General features: G+C 42.7%; 1 protein-coding gene across 1 annotated transcript in view; it reads right to left on the bottom strand.

Moving 5' to 3' along the window:
* The window catches only part of LOC126365925 (proton-coupled amino acid transporter-like protein CG1139), a 307,054-nt gene extending 293,217 nt beyond the window's left edge, over positions 1 to 13,837 (bottom strand). Inside the window, exon 1 of the mRNA XM_050008680.1 lies at positions 13,539 to 13,837. Coding sequence (XP_049864637.1) covers positions 13,539 to 13,547 — 9 coding nt within the window. The 5' untranslated portion in view covers positions 13,548 to 13,837. The remainder of the gene's footprint in view (positions 1 to 13,538) is intronic.
* Positions 13,838 to 14,099: the final 262 nt, after the last annotated feature.

Genomic DNA, 14,099 nt, shown 5'->3' with positions numbered 1-14,099 from the left:
AGATACTATCACGAATTCTTTACAGACGAATGAAAAAACTAGTAGAAGCCGACCTCGGGGAAGATCAGTTTGGATTCCGTAGAAATATTAGAACACGTGAGGCAATACTGACCTTACGAATTAGTTTAGAAGGTAGATTAAGAAAAGGCAAACTACGTTTCTAGCATTTGTAGACTTAGAGAAAGCTTTTGACAATGTTGACTGGAATACTCTCTTTCAAATTCTAAAGGTTGCTGGGGTAAAATACAGGGAGCGAAAGGCTATTTACAATTTGTACAGAAACCAGATGGCAGTTGTAAGAGTCGAGGGACATGAAAGGGAAGCAGCGGTTGGGAAGGGATTGAGACAGGGTTGCAGCTTGTCCCCTATGTTATTCAATCTGTATATTGAGGAAGCAGTAAAGGAAACAAATAAAACGTCGGAGTAGCTATTAAAGTCCATGGAGAAGAAATAAAAACGTTGAGGTTCGCCGATGACATTGTAATTCTGTCAGAGACAGCAAAGGACTTGGTAGAGCAGTTGAACGGAATGGACAGTGTCTTGAAAGGTGGAAATAAGATGAACATCAACAAAAGCAAGACGAGGATAATGAAATGTAGTCGAATTAAGTCGGGTGATGCTGAGGGAATTAGATTAGGAAATGAGACACTTAAAGTGGTAAAGGAGTTTTGCTATTTGGGGAGCAAAATAAGTGATGATGGTCAAGGTAGAGAGCATATAAAATGTAGCCTGTCAATGGCAGGGAAAGCATTTCTGAAGAAGAGAAATTTGTTAACATCTAGTATAGATTTAAGTGTCAGGAAGTCGTTTCTGAAAGTATTTGTATGGAGTGTAGCCATGTATGGAAGTGAAATGTAGACGATAAATAGTTTAGACAAGAAGAAATAGAAGCTTTCAAAATGTGGTGCTACAGAAGAATGCTGAAGATTAGATGGGTAGATCACATAACTAATGAGGAGGTACTGAATAGAATTGGGGAGAAGAGAAGTTTGTGGCACAACTTGACAAGAAGAAGGGACCAGTTGGTAGGACATGTTCTGAAGCATCAAGGGATCACAAATTTAGCATTGGAGTGCAGTGTAGAGGGTAAAAATCGTAGATGGTGACCAAATGATGAATACACTAAGCAGATTCAGAAGGACTGTAGGTTGCAGTAGGTACTGGGAGCTGAAGAAGCTTGCACAGGATAGAGTAGCATGGAGAGCTGCATCAAACCAGTCTCAGGACTGAAGACATAACAACACCAAACTGCTTTGGCAAGTGACCAGTTTGTTATTATCTGGAGCGTTCATGAACTGACTCTCGACAGACAAGTGCTTGTCTTTTATTTTCACGCCCCTTCATTTTGCCTACTGAGATCAGGGAAGGATCCATCCGAGGTTCGCGTCCAGGTGCGTACCCAGTGCACAATTTAACCACTGGTGTTCTGTCTCCACTTGAGCCCGTTCGTTGTTGTCGTAGGGTACCTCTTTTCGTCCTTCTGTTCATCTGTGTGCTGATGTCCACGACCTTTTAAGGTTTTTGCCACAATCATAGTTGAATAACTTGTCTCTTAGTCAGACCTAGAGCCGTTTCTTTCATGAGACAGTCCCAACTCTTAGAAGTCTGTGCCAGAATCCTTGTACAGTTATAAATCGTTGCATGTACCTCTGGGAGTCTGTGCTCGGTGACACGGCATTAGTCTCACTGTGGTAGTCGAATGTGCAGTTGATGTCCGTGGCAGTGGTCTTCAGTTGTGGGCAATGTTGAGGCTTCAGTTATTTATAAATTATGTCTTTGTTGGTCTTGAGCTACGAGAAGGTCGCGAAACCCCGACTCGTTCACTGTGCCTTTAATTACAAATTGTGGTCAGAGGTTAATCATATAGGAACAACTCGGAGTCCATCAGTATTTACGTTATTGTTATAATCTTCCGGTCGTTGGTATTCCTTGACCTCATGGTTCACTTCGCAAGTCGTGTCACTAAGTACAGCTTTATCGCTTTTTGGACGGCATGGCATTCATGCGGAACATTTCAGACAAATAATAGAACGTACGAAACAAGACTTGCTGTGTAGTAATTCTTCTTATACAATAATTAATCTTTTAAGTTCTGGATGATTTTTCTGTGTAAACGAACTAACAAATTTTATGCTAATATGTTCAAAATTGATACGAGATTTCACTCTCAGTGAACGAAATGATTTATTTCCAAAAACTTTGGTTACAAAACATGGAGGAAATCTCGTACCATCACAAACGCCTTTCCAACCTAAACCACGCTACAATGGTGTGACATTTGTTAATCCCCGGACTTCCATACTTTTGTGTCTTCCTTGACACTACCTAATAGCTGCTGGTGGTGGTGGTCAGTGTTTAACGTCGACAACGAGGTCATTAGAGACGGAGCGCAAGCTCGTGCTAGGGAAGGATTGGGAAGGAAATCGGCCATGCCCTTTCAAAGGAACCATCCCGGCATTTGCCTGAAACGATTTAGGGAAATCACGGAAAACCTACATCAGGATGGCTGGAGACGGGATTGAACCGTCGTCCTCCCGAATACGAGTCCAGTGTGCTAACCACTGCGCCACCTCGCTCGGTTTACCTAATAGCTCCCACGTTTTCGTATGTGGGCTGAAAAGCGTTTTACAGAAGTGTCATTGTAGAATTCATCTAATTATTGTGGCTATTGTATCACTATATCGCACAAACTCAGTCACTGTAACCTTGTCTTTTTCCTCTTCCATTTTCTTCAGACCATCAGTATAGGGCATAGTGCGCGGTAAATCTGTCGTTCTGTGTAACAGTTCTACCGGGAAATAGTCTTCAGGTCTTCCAGCTCTTCGTTGAGCTTCTCTGTGTCACACAGAATGCAAATCCTGTGAACAAGCATTATGATCACTTCATTCTTCTCCACCGGATGGCAGTAGTTGTCAGCCCTCTAGCACAGGGGGCGTTCAAACAAGTAATGCATTTTTTCTCAGACAATTTCGAAAGAAAAATTTGTGTAGTTTTTTATGGGACATCGTGTAATATTCTCTCTTCAGCTCCTGCAGTTTCGGTGAATTTCCTAAGGGCGGCGGCGCTGTACGTAGCCTTGTAAATGGCGTGTGTAACAAAGGTACGTTCCAGAGAGCTACTATAGAGTTTCTTTTGGCGCAGAACCAGGGCATTGTAGATATTCATAGGCGCTTGGAGAATGTCTACGGAGACTTGGCAGTGTAAAAAAGCACGGTGAGTCGTTGGGCAAGGCGTCTGTCATCATTATAACAGACGTCGCACGAACCTGTCCGATTACCCGCGTGCCGGCCGCACACGGCTATAGCTTCTATTATGTCGAAAGTGCGGACACTCTGATTCGAGATGACACACGGATCACAATCAAAAACAGCTGCACAACTGGCCGTCTCTCGTGGTAGTGCTGACACACTCCTCCATCAGTTGGCCATAAACAGCAACGGAGGATCATCTGTGCAGAATTTCTTGCGGGTTACGAGGCTGATCATGACAATTTCTTGTCGAACATTGTCACAGGCGATCAAATATGGGTTCATCACCTCGAAGCGCAAGAGGCACACACCACTTCTCCTCCAAAGGAAATGTTCAAAGCCGCACCCTTAGCCAGCAAAGTCGTTGCGACGGTGGTCTGGGACTCTTAAGGGGTTATTCCGCTTCAGTTTCCTCTCACTGTGCAAGGATCAACTCTGAAGTGTACTGTGCTGCCTTCAGGAAACTGAAGAAAAGACTTCATCGTGGCCGTCGGCACAAAAAGGCAAAAGAAATTCTCCTTCTCAGGGTAACACAAAGCCTCACACAAGTCCGCACATAGGAGAGAAGCTAACAAAACTTCACTGGATTATTCTACCTCATCCACACTACAGTCCGGATCTCACACCTACCGACTTCCATTTGTTTGGCAAGATGAAAGATGCATTCTGCGGGAAGCAGGACGTGGATGATGGGCGGATTATTGAAGCAACAAGACAGCTCCAACGTCGACCAGTGAAGAGGTAGCTTGTGAGAATACAGACCCTCCCAGTAAGGTGGCGTAAGGCCATCGCATTAAATGGAAGTTGAAAGAGGTATTGTTTTGTAAACAAAACGAAATTGGGGAATTATATGGTGTACTGAAATCCTGGATAAAACCAACCTCTTCTCAGAAAAAAAATGTATAGCATTATTTACTGAATGCCCCTCATACAAGTCGATATGCATATTGCCCAAGTACGCGCTGTGGTATCCTCTCTCCTTTTTAGAAGTACCATATGGCGCAGATGACTGGAGTGTCCACGAAATTAGTTCGCACAGTCTATGCACAGCAGGTCTCACCAAGACCCTGGAACACCTGAAGGTTGTTTCCGGTGAGAATGGTATCATATCACACATCTGGCGACATCAGCGATATCGACAGAACACCCAGAAGAAACAGAAAAAGAACCTAAAAAATATGCACCTGTTCCTGATGGCGCATTATTAGGAAAAAACTGGCTGAATTCTAAAAACCAATGTACACTCGGTACGTCTGACAGGGACTCATCCGAGATTTGTAGGATGCTCTGCCTGTAGTTCATCAGCAAGTTGTAGTTCATGTTTTCACCAATGACGCCAGTTGACGGTCTAAGTGCGGCTGGTCCCGGCGGAGGTTTGAGTCCTCCCTCGGGCATGGGTGTGTATGTTTGTCCTTAGGATAATTTAGGTTAAGTCGTGTGTAAGCTTAGGGACTGATGACCTTAGCAGTTAAGTCCCATAAGACTTCACATACATTTGAACCAGTCGATTGGATTCTGAGGCACTCCTTAGTCCCTAAATAGGGCAGATGGAAGACTGCTGGATAAGAAAGTGAACTGCAAGCGAAAATTTTTATTTGCGATATGGTACCAAGAACTGATTAGTGTCCTCTGGTTCAGAGTCGAGTGGAGGGTCACAACCATAGGTTCCATTGAACACTTGTAAGAAAAACTGTTTGAACTGCTCTTTCATTTGATGTGTTACTTGCAACTGTAACTTGAATGTAATAAATACTACATAGCCTTAAAATCTGGATATTATTTTTGAAATATCCTGTATATATAACAGATTACTTAATAACTATCCTGATTAATGGTGCATAGTTGCAGTTGTACATTACTTGTCTGACAGCCTGCAAGGACAACAAAACTTTGATTTTCAATATTTCATACGGATATTGACTGATATTAAATTTTTAAAATGGTTCCATATCTACAAAGAGGTAGAATTTTATATTAAAGGTTTAATATCCTAAGACAAGAATTACTATTAGAAACTGCATGTATATCTTGAGGCAGGGTAATCCATGCCACGCTGATTACCCAAACTACATTCACCCATTATTTGAGAATGACAGCACTTAGCTAATACTTACAAACTTTACACATAATTTCAAATATTTCAAACGTTTTCTCACTTCCATGCTTAACGCCAAAACAGATCTTCGAAACCATTTTATACCTGGAAGTTCAATCCTTCAAAGAATCGTTTGCTGGTAATGGTCCAAGAGGGAAACACACATGCATGACGGCACCATGTGGAATGAGCCTATGGCGAAGCATTCCTGATCGGCGGCGGACAAGGCCATCACGCCACCAGTCACATGCTTGTATCGGTTACCTGATTGTACTGCAGTGGTTACAGCATCATCCAAAGACAGTCTAACCAATTTAGAGAGGAAATATCCCTATTATTTAATAGCAGCACGAGGAGACTCTAGCCTTACCACATGTAAATTGGATCGTCTACTCCTTCGCTAATGGCGAACAGATGGGTACTCTTGCAAAGTAGTTTTGTACGTCTTCTAAGGAAATGCCTGGAGCTAGTTCAACAGCCCAAGCGCAACAGAAATCTTTTAGATCTTGTGGCTACTTACATAGCCTTACTGACAGTATCACTAAAGAGATTAGCTTAAGCGGCTACGACCTTGTTACAATTGCTTTTTTTCTTAATAAAGGCAGTCTCGGTTGCAAAACTTTCTTTGTAAATACCGATCACGCGTTTCGCCCTTACGGGGTGTCACCATTTAAAACAGTTTCAGAAAAAAAACTCCATTCGTCAGTTGCCACAACGAGGCACAAAACAATAATAATAATCATCTGGGTAAAATATCCACTCGTAAAGATTCTTAACGGAAGCGAAAATAAATTTTACGTGTGCTAAGACCGGATCAGTACGGTGCACACGGCGTAGAAACACGCGGACATGTAAAGCAGCGCTCAGCCTTTGCTAAGCACCAGAAATCAAACGGCCATCCGCCTCCACGCACGTCGTGCATGTATCTCGCAAAGGAAAAAATAAATTTTCTCAATGAGCTGGAGATTATAAAACCCTAGCGTGGTAGTAATGAAAGACTTCTGAACGATTAGTTCGCTAGTGAAAACCTCTCTTTTTTAAGATATAATGACGGCAATCGTAATGTCCCTCCCATAATATCGTTTACTTTTAGGTAGGGTGCATGCGAATAGGATATTTATTAGCAAGCTACTTTTACTTCTTTACTTCGTTTCATCTTAAATAATCTTGGCAACTTAAAGATTATTTTATGTAATTTATTAAGTTGACTTCATAAACCTCGTCCGCAGCTCGTGGTCGTGCGGTGGCGTTCTCACTCCCCGCGCCCGGGTTCTCGGGTTCGATTCCCAGCGGGGTCAGGGATTTTCCCTGCCTCGTGATGACTGGGTGTTGTGTGATGTCCTTAGGTTAGTTAGGTTTAAGTAGTTCTAAGTTCTAGGGGACTGATGACCACAGCTGTTAAGTCCCATAGTGATCAGAGCCATTTGAACCATTTGAACCACCATCCTAAACCTCCTACAGGTGCGTTATTCACTCTATCTATGTTGTGCCACTTTTAAGTTCCTGCTACGTAATTTCAAAGACTTCATCTTCAGCATTTTTGTAAATGGCTGCCTGGCTGGTTTAGGGGGTCGGGGTCCAAATAGCGAGGTCATCGGTCCCATCGGATTAGGGAAGGGTGGGGAAGGAAGTCGGCCCTGCCCTTTCAAAGGAACCATCCCGGAATTCGCCTGAAGCGATTTAGGGAAATCACGCAAAATCTAAATGAGGATGGCCGGACTCGGGTTTGATTGTTGAATGGAAATTTTCATATTACTGTTCTGCAATCCTTAATTGTTACCACTTAATATATTTTTTTAATGTCTTACTACTTTAATAATGTAAGGTGACTCGGTTTTTGAAAGTGAGCAAGCTGCTGTGATTTTTTACATGGTTTTATCTTAACTACTCCTTACTATTGATATAAACTTAAGTGGTTGGTTGTGGTAACCTCATAATCCTCTGATAGGAGTATTACTTACTTCACTGAGGTTCTACATCTACATGACTACTCTGCAATTCACATTTAAGTGCTTGGCAGAAGGTTCATCGAACCACAATCATACTATCTCTCTACTATTCCACTCCCGAACAGCGAGCGGGAAAAACGAACACCTAAACCTTTCTGTTCGAGCTCTGATTTCTCTTATTTTATTTTGATGATCATTCCTACCTATGTAGGTTGGGCTCAACAAAATATTTTCGCATTCGGAAGAGAAAGTTGGTGACTGAAATTTCGTAAAAAGGTCTCGCCGCGACGAAAAACGTATATGCTGTAATGACTTCCATCCCAACTCGTGTATCATATCTGCCACATTCTCTCCCCTATAACGCGATAATACAAAACGAGCTGCCCTTCTTTGCACCTTCTCGATGTGCTCCGTCAATCCCACCTGGTAAGGATCCCACACCGCGCAGCAACATTCTAACAGAGGACGAACGAGTGTAGTGTAAGCTGTCTCTTTAGTGGACTTGTTGCACCTTCTAAGTGTCCTGCCAATGAAACGCAACCTTTGGCTCGCCTTCCCGACAATATTATCTATGTGGTCCTTCCAACTGAAGTTGTTCGTAATTTTAACACCCAGGTACTTAGTTGATTGACAGCCTTGAGAATTGTACTATTTATCGAGTAATCGAATTCCAGCGGATTCCTTTTGGAACTCATGTGGATCATCTCACACTTTTCGTTATTTAGCGTCAACTGCCACCTAACACACCATACAGCAATCTTTTCTAAATCGCTTTGCAACTGATACTGGTCTTCGGATGACCTTACTAGACGGTAAATTACAGCATCATCTGCGAACAGTCTAAGAGAACTACTCAGATTGTCACCCAGGTCATTTATATAGATCAGGAACAGGACGCTTCCCTGGGGAACACCTGATATCACTTCAGTTTTACTCGATGATTTGCCGTCTATTACTACGAACTGCGATCTTCCTGACAGGAAATCACGAATCCAGTCGCACAACTGAGACGATACCCCATAGCTCCGCAGCTTGATTAGAAGTCGCTTGTGAGGAACGGTGTCAAAAGCTTTCCGGAAATCTAGAAATACGGAATCAACTTGAGATCCCCTGTCGATAGCGGCCATTACTTCGTGCGAATAAAGAGCTAGCTGCGTTGCACAAGAGCGATGTTTTCTGAAGCCATGCTGATTACGTGTCAATAGATCGTTCCCTTCGAGGTGATTCATAATGTTTGAATACAGTATATGCTCCAAAACCCTACTGCAAACCGACGTCAATGATATAGGTCTGTAGTTAAATGGATTACTCCTACTACCCTTCTTGAACACTGGTGCGACCTGCGCAATTTTCCAATCTGTAGGTACAGATCTATCGGTGAGCGAGCGGTTGTATATGAGTGCTAAGTAGGGAGCTATAGTATCAGCGTAATCTGAAAGGAACCTAATCGGTATACAATCTGGACCTGAAGACTTGCCCGTGTCAAGCGATTTGAGTTGCTTCGCAACCCCTAAGGTATCTACTTCTAAGAAACTCATCCTAGCAGATGTTCGTGTTTCAAATTCTGGAATATTCCATTCGTCTTCCAAGGTGAAGGAATTTCGGAAAACTGCGTTCAATAACTCCGCTTTAGCGGCACAGTCGTCGATAACAGTACCATCGGCACTGCGCAGCGAAGGTATTGACTGCGTCTTGCCGCTTGTGTACTTTACATACGACTAGAATTTCTTCTGGTGGTCTTATCCACGATTTAAGATCCTGTTACATATCTGTCAATTTTTCTTCTTAGCAACTTTCTAAAATATTTTAAACGTAGCTGCACCACAGCAACGGTTCCATGTAATAAAATTATAAACAGCCGAGCAGTTGCAGCTGGTCGGCTGTTTATAATTTTAATTTTGTAAAAGGCAATGTTTTATCGCGCACTTTATTTTTTGTTTTCCCCAAATGTTATCAGCTAATTTTTATAACTTTTCATTATTTTAATAATGTAAGTTGTCTCTTCCCATTGCAAATGTGTTTGCATACATAAATTTTTATTTTGCTTGTCAATAAGTAATGTGTTTGGTGTATACATTTTTGGTGGACACTTGCACCATCTAGGCCACATTGGAAGTACTAGTACCGTACCTCACAGCAGCTTTTGCTATAGTTCTTAGCAGACCTGTTTTACCGGAACGCTCTCTATCTTGCAGCGTACATGTTGTACAGTTTTCTACTCTCTGTACATCAACCTGATCCGGTCTTACCACATGTAAGACTTTTTTCGGTTACGATAAGGCTTTTGCGAGCGGATGGCTTACCCATACGATACAACGAAGAGCCAAAGAGACTGGCACACCTGCCTAATACCATGTTGGGCCTCACATCACGCAGAAGTGCCGCAACACGACGTCGCATGGACTCGACTAATGAGTGAAGTAGTGCTGGAGGAAACTGACACCATGAATCCTGCAGGGCTCTCCATAAATCCTTAAGAGTACGAGGGGGCGGAGATCTCTTCTGAACAGCGCGTTGCAAGACATGCCAGATATGCTCTTCTGGCGAGTTTGGTAGCCAGCAGTAGTGTTTAAACTCAGAAGAGTGTTCCTAGAGTCATCCTGTAGCAATTCTGGACGTGTGGGATGTCGCATTGTCCTGCTAGAATTACCCAAGTCCGTCTGAATTCACAATGGACATGAATGGATGCAGATGATCAGATAGGATGCTTCCGTACGTGTCGCCTGTCGGAGTCGTATCTAAAAGTATCAGGGGTCCCATATCACTTCAAATGCACACACCTCACACCATTATAGAGCCTCCACCAGATTGAACAGTCCCTTACTGACATGCAGTGACTATCGACTCATGAGGTTTTCTTCATACCTGTACAAGTCCATCCTCTCGATACAATTTGAAACGAGACTCGTCACACCAAACAACAGTCCAATGTCCAATGTCGGTGTTGACGTGCCCAGGCGAGGTACAAATCTTTGTGTCGTGGAGTCATCAAGGGTACACGAGTGGTCCTTCGGCTCCGAAAGCCCATATCGATGATGTTTCGTTGAATGGCTCACACGCTGACACTTACTGATGGTCAAGCATTGAAATCTGCAGCAATTTGCGGAATGGTTACACTTCTGTAACTTTGAACGATTCTCTTCAGTCGTCGTCGGTCCCGTTCTTGAAGGATCTTTTTCCGACCGCAGCGATTTAAGGGACTTGATGTTTTACGGGATCCCTGATATTCACGGTACACTCGTGAAATGGTCGTACGGGAAAAATCTCCACTTCATCGCTACCTCGGAGACGCAGTGTCCTATCGCTCGTGCGTCGATCATAACACCACGTACAAACTCACTTAAATCTTGATAACCTGCCACTGTAGCAGCAGTAACAGATCTAACAACTGCACCAGACACTTGTCTTATATAAGCGTTGCCGACCGCAGCGCCATATTCTGCCTATTTACATATCTCTGTATTTGAATACGCATGCCTATACCAGTTTCTTTGGCGCTTCAGTGTATTTAGTCTTGCTTTAGTCCCTGTGGTGGACACTGACGATTGGAGTTTCTACCACTACATTTTTAACACAGTCTGTTGATGTCCCACAACACTGAAAAGCGTAATTAGTATTAATAAAAACGATTTTGCAGCCGAGGCTGCCTTTATCAAAAAAATACCATATCTGGTTGCTGTGTCAGACAGACAATGATGGAACGGAAACAGTGTTAACATTGTAGTTGCTTGGCTACTGTGGCGTATTTGACTACAATTTTGTCCGCAGCTCGTGGTCGTGCGGTAGCGTTCTCGCTTCCCGCGCCCGGGTTCACGGGTTCGATTCCCAGCGGGGACAGGGATTTTCTCTGCCTCGTGATGACTGGGTGTTGTGTGATGTCGTTAGGTTGGTTAGGTTTAAGTAGTTCTAAGTTCTAGGGGACTGATGACCATACATGTTAAGTCCCATGGAGCTCAGAGGCATTTGAACCATTTTTTTAAATACAATTTTATATTTTTCAACAAATTAATTATCGTTCATGTTAATTTCCTATATATTAATATCGTCGTAGAAGTTATCAAATGAATGTAAATTATTCAGAATTAATTTTTTGAACAACTAAATTCGTAGTCTTATACGTACTTTTTGATTGTGGAGGCGAATAGTAATTAAGTAAAATTTTTGATATTCCACTGGAAAAAATACTCGCGTATGTCGAACTTTCCAAACCAAATAAATTTTTGTTCAAACGCATAAAACGTTTGGGTTAATAATAAAATGGAATTAGATTGCTAAGTCCAAATAAAAATTCCAAGAAAAAAAAGTTTTTACCTTTTTCGTACGTTTTTTTCTTTTCTGTTTGCATGATAAGTGTGCACGTGCTTCTTAACTAGCAATGTATACGTATATGGACAGACAGAGGCTGTATAGTGTGGCGGAAATGGTGATCTATGCTCCGATGCCTTAAAACAGACCCAGTTCAGAGGATAGAAGACAGATAGATAGTGAAAATCGCTCAGAAACATGTGAAGAGCGAAATTCTGTCAGATATAATTCAGTTCACGTTTCTGATGCTGTGACCTTGGAAAATACGTCTTTGCGGAGACTTTAGCTTAAATTACTATAAAGTGTTTAAGGTTTAGCGTTGATATGTTACTAAAATCAGTACACGCATCAAGGAGGCTAGGAGCGAAACTGCGAGGCTGAAAAAGCATAAACACCCTTTGCTATTTTGGTTCATGTTCAGATTCCGTCCACTAGTTCTGAACGATCCCTAGTGGTTCCAGTCTGCATGTCAGAGCAAAAATTGTGGTCGCGCTACAGTCCAAAGGGGTGCGGTCCACAGTCTCCTTAGAGAACGGTTGGGACGTCCAAGGGTGTCAGCAGCATCGAGAACATCTTCCAGTTGCTCATCACAGTGCGAAATGTTGTTTCAACGGCGAATATTTGGGAATTAATTTCCCAAGAGAAGGGGTGGTTTCACTGATGCCCTTTATGCTATCTCCAGAGGCCTCTTCGTGTCGGTTCTGAATTGTTTTCCGCAGCCACCCTCAATAAAACTGCGAGATGTCAACGCTGGGCTTCGCGGTCTTCACCTCCATTTTAGAGGCTTTAAAAGAGGAGTTGAAATGTGGATAAGGCGGCGTGTGATGACCTTCACATGGTGTAATACGTCGTCGCCAGTGGTGTCGGGCACAATAGTGGTGAAATTTGGTGCCAAAATGACATTATTAGCCCGCCTTACACCTCAGATGAACTTTTGCACTCGCCTTTTTTTCGCATGTATCGGCACCTTACTGTTTGAAGCCACCGAGCCCGAAGGTGACGTCGGAGTGCGCCACACAGTTACATCATTACAGAAGAAGAGAGAAACTTCCAACTTCTACGTCGTAATGGGAGACAGTTACGGGGTTTCAAAACCACTGATCTTTTACTTGTGTTGTGCCTTGTGGTTAGCTGTTAGGACTAGCTTACTGCATCCTAACAGATATGGAGAGTTCCGGAAAAAACTACTGGGAAATAGACATAGCTTTTTGTAGGAACAGATGTTTAGGGCGGTAATAGGAAATGGCGCCTACCCTGAAAGTCTGCTGTATTCTTATTCGGACCTAGTTTTTAAACAGAAACTAGCAGGATCACTCAGCCTCATGTTTGTCGATGTTCTGGAGAGTACTTGTACGTCATAGGAGAACTAGTGCACAACTGCCAGTTTCTGCTAAATATGTCACGGTAAGCAAATGTTTAGGTTCTAAGTTAATATTTAGGTTTTGCCAAATATTTCCTTATTCACGGTCGTTATGAATCAGATAGTCAAAAATGTTCGGTACATTGTATTATTTCTTCACTGTATTGTGCCTGTGTAGTCTTTCGACTGGCTAACCAAACACCAGTTGTACACAAATGCATATGTTTTTCATGTAGATCACCTGGAACTATGGTAGAAGAAACACATATCCGTATCTCAAAATAATTTTTATTAGGTTTTAATTGATCACTTCTTTTTGTAAGTGAGGCTCCAAGCGGGTGGAAAGCTTATATTTAGTCTCTCTTTGACCAATCTGATGTGGAAATAGCAAAATGACAGCCAGACTTAAATTTCACATTTAAAAGATACGTGTCAAGTGGAATATGAAGAGCGTTGAGACTTCACTTATTCACATATTCAGATTACTGCCTAAGATACATAACTTGACAACTAGCATATTACTTATTAGAACAAACCAGATCTCCAACGACAGACATTTGGTTTTGTAGTGTAACACTTACCTGCAACATGAAGCAGACTAGTAGAAACTGACGTCAAGGAAGATCAGTTTGGGTTCCAGAGAAATGTAGAAACCCATTTCAAAAATACACGTAACTTGTGTTATGAAGCACGTTGAAACTTATTTATTCACATACTCAAAGCACTTTCGGAGATGCACAACACGCTGACTGACATATTACGTCCTAGAATAATCCAGAGTGCGAACTACAGACTTTTCGCTTAGCGATGTGACAACAGACAACAGACCATGAAAACTCGCTGCCGGAAAGCGACGAGTGTTGTCACTTGTCAACTGAAGGACGTGCCTGTAGCGGCCAGTGAAAACAACTGCAGTTCTAGTGCGGCATTCTGAAGAAGCTATTAGCCGGAAAGTGAAAAGGCCGCCAGCGGCTACGTCACACGGCGATAACTGCCTCTGCGCGTAGTAAGTAGGGTCGGGCCTCATATGTTCTCGGTCTCCTTGCTCTGTTCACTACGGGATGCCAATATTGGGCGCGGACTCGACAAAACGCGTTAGAATAAAAGGCGATGCACGCCTTACTTGAGCCCCCACCCTGGAA

Source organism: Schistocerca gregaria, chromosome 4, assembly GCF_023897955.1.
Source record: "Schistocerca gregaria isolate iqSchGreg1 chromosome 4, iqSchGreg1.2, whole genome shotgun sequence".
NCBI classification, from domain to species: Eukaryota; Metazoa; Arthropoda; class Insecta; order Orthoptera; family Acrididae; genus Schistocerca; species Schistocerca gregaria.
The sequence above is the reverse complement of the archived record's forward strand: the minus strand, read 5'-3'. Positions and strand labels throughout refer to the sequence as shown.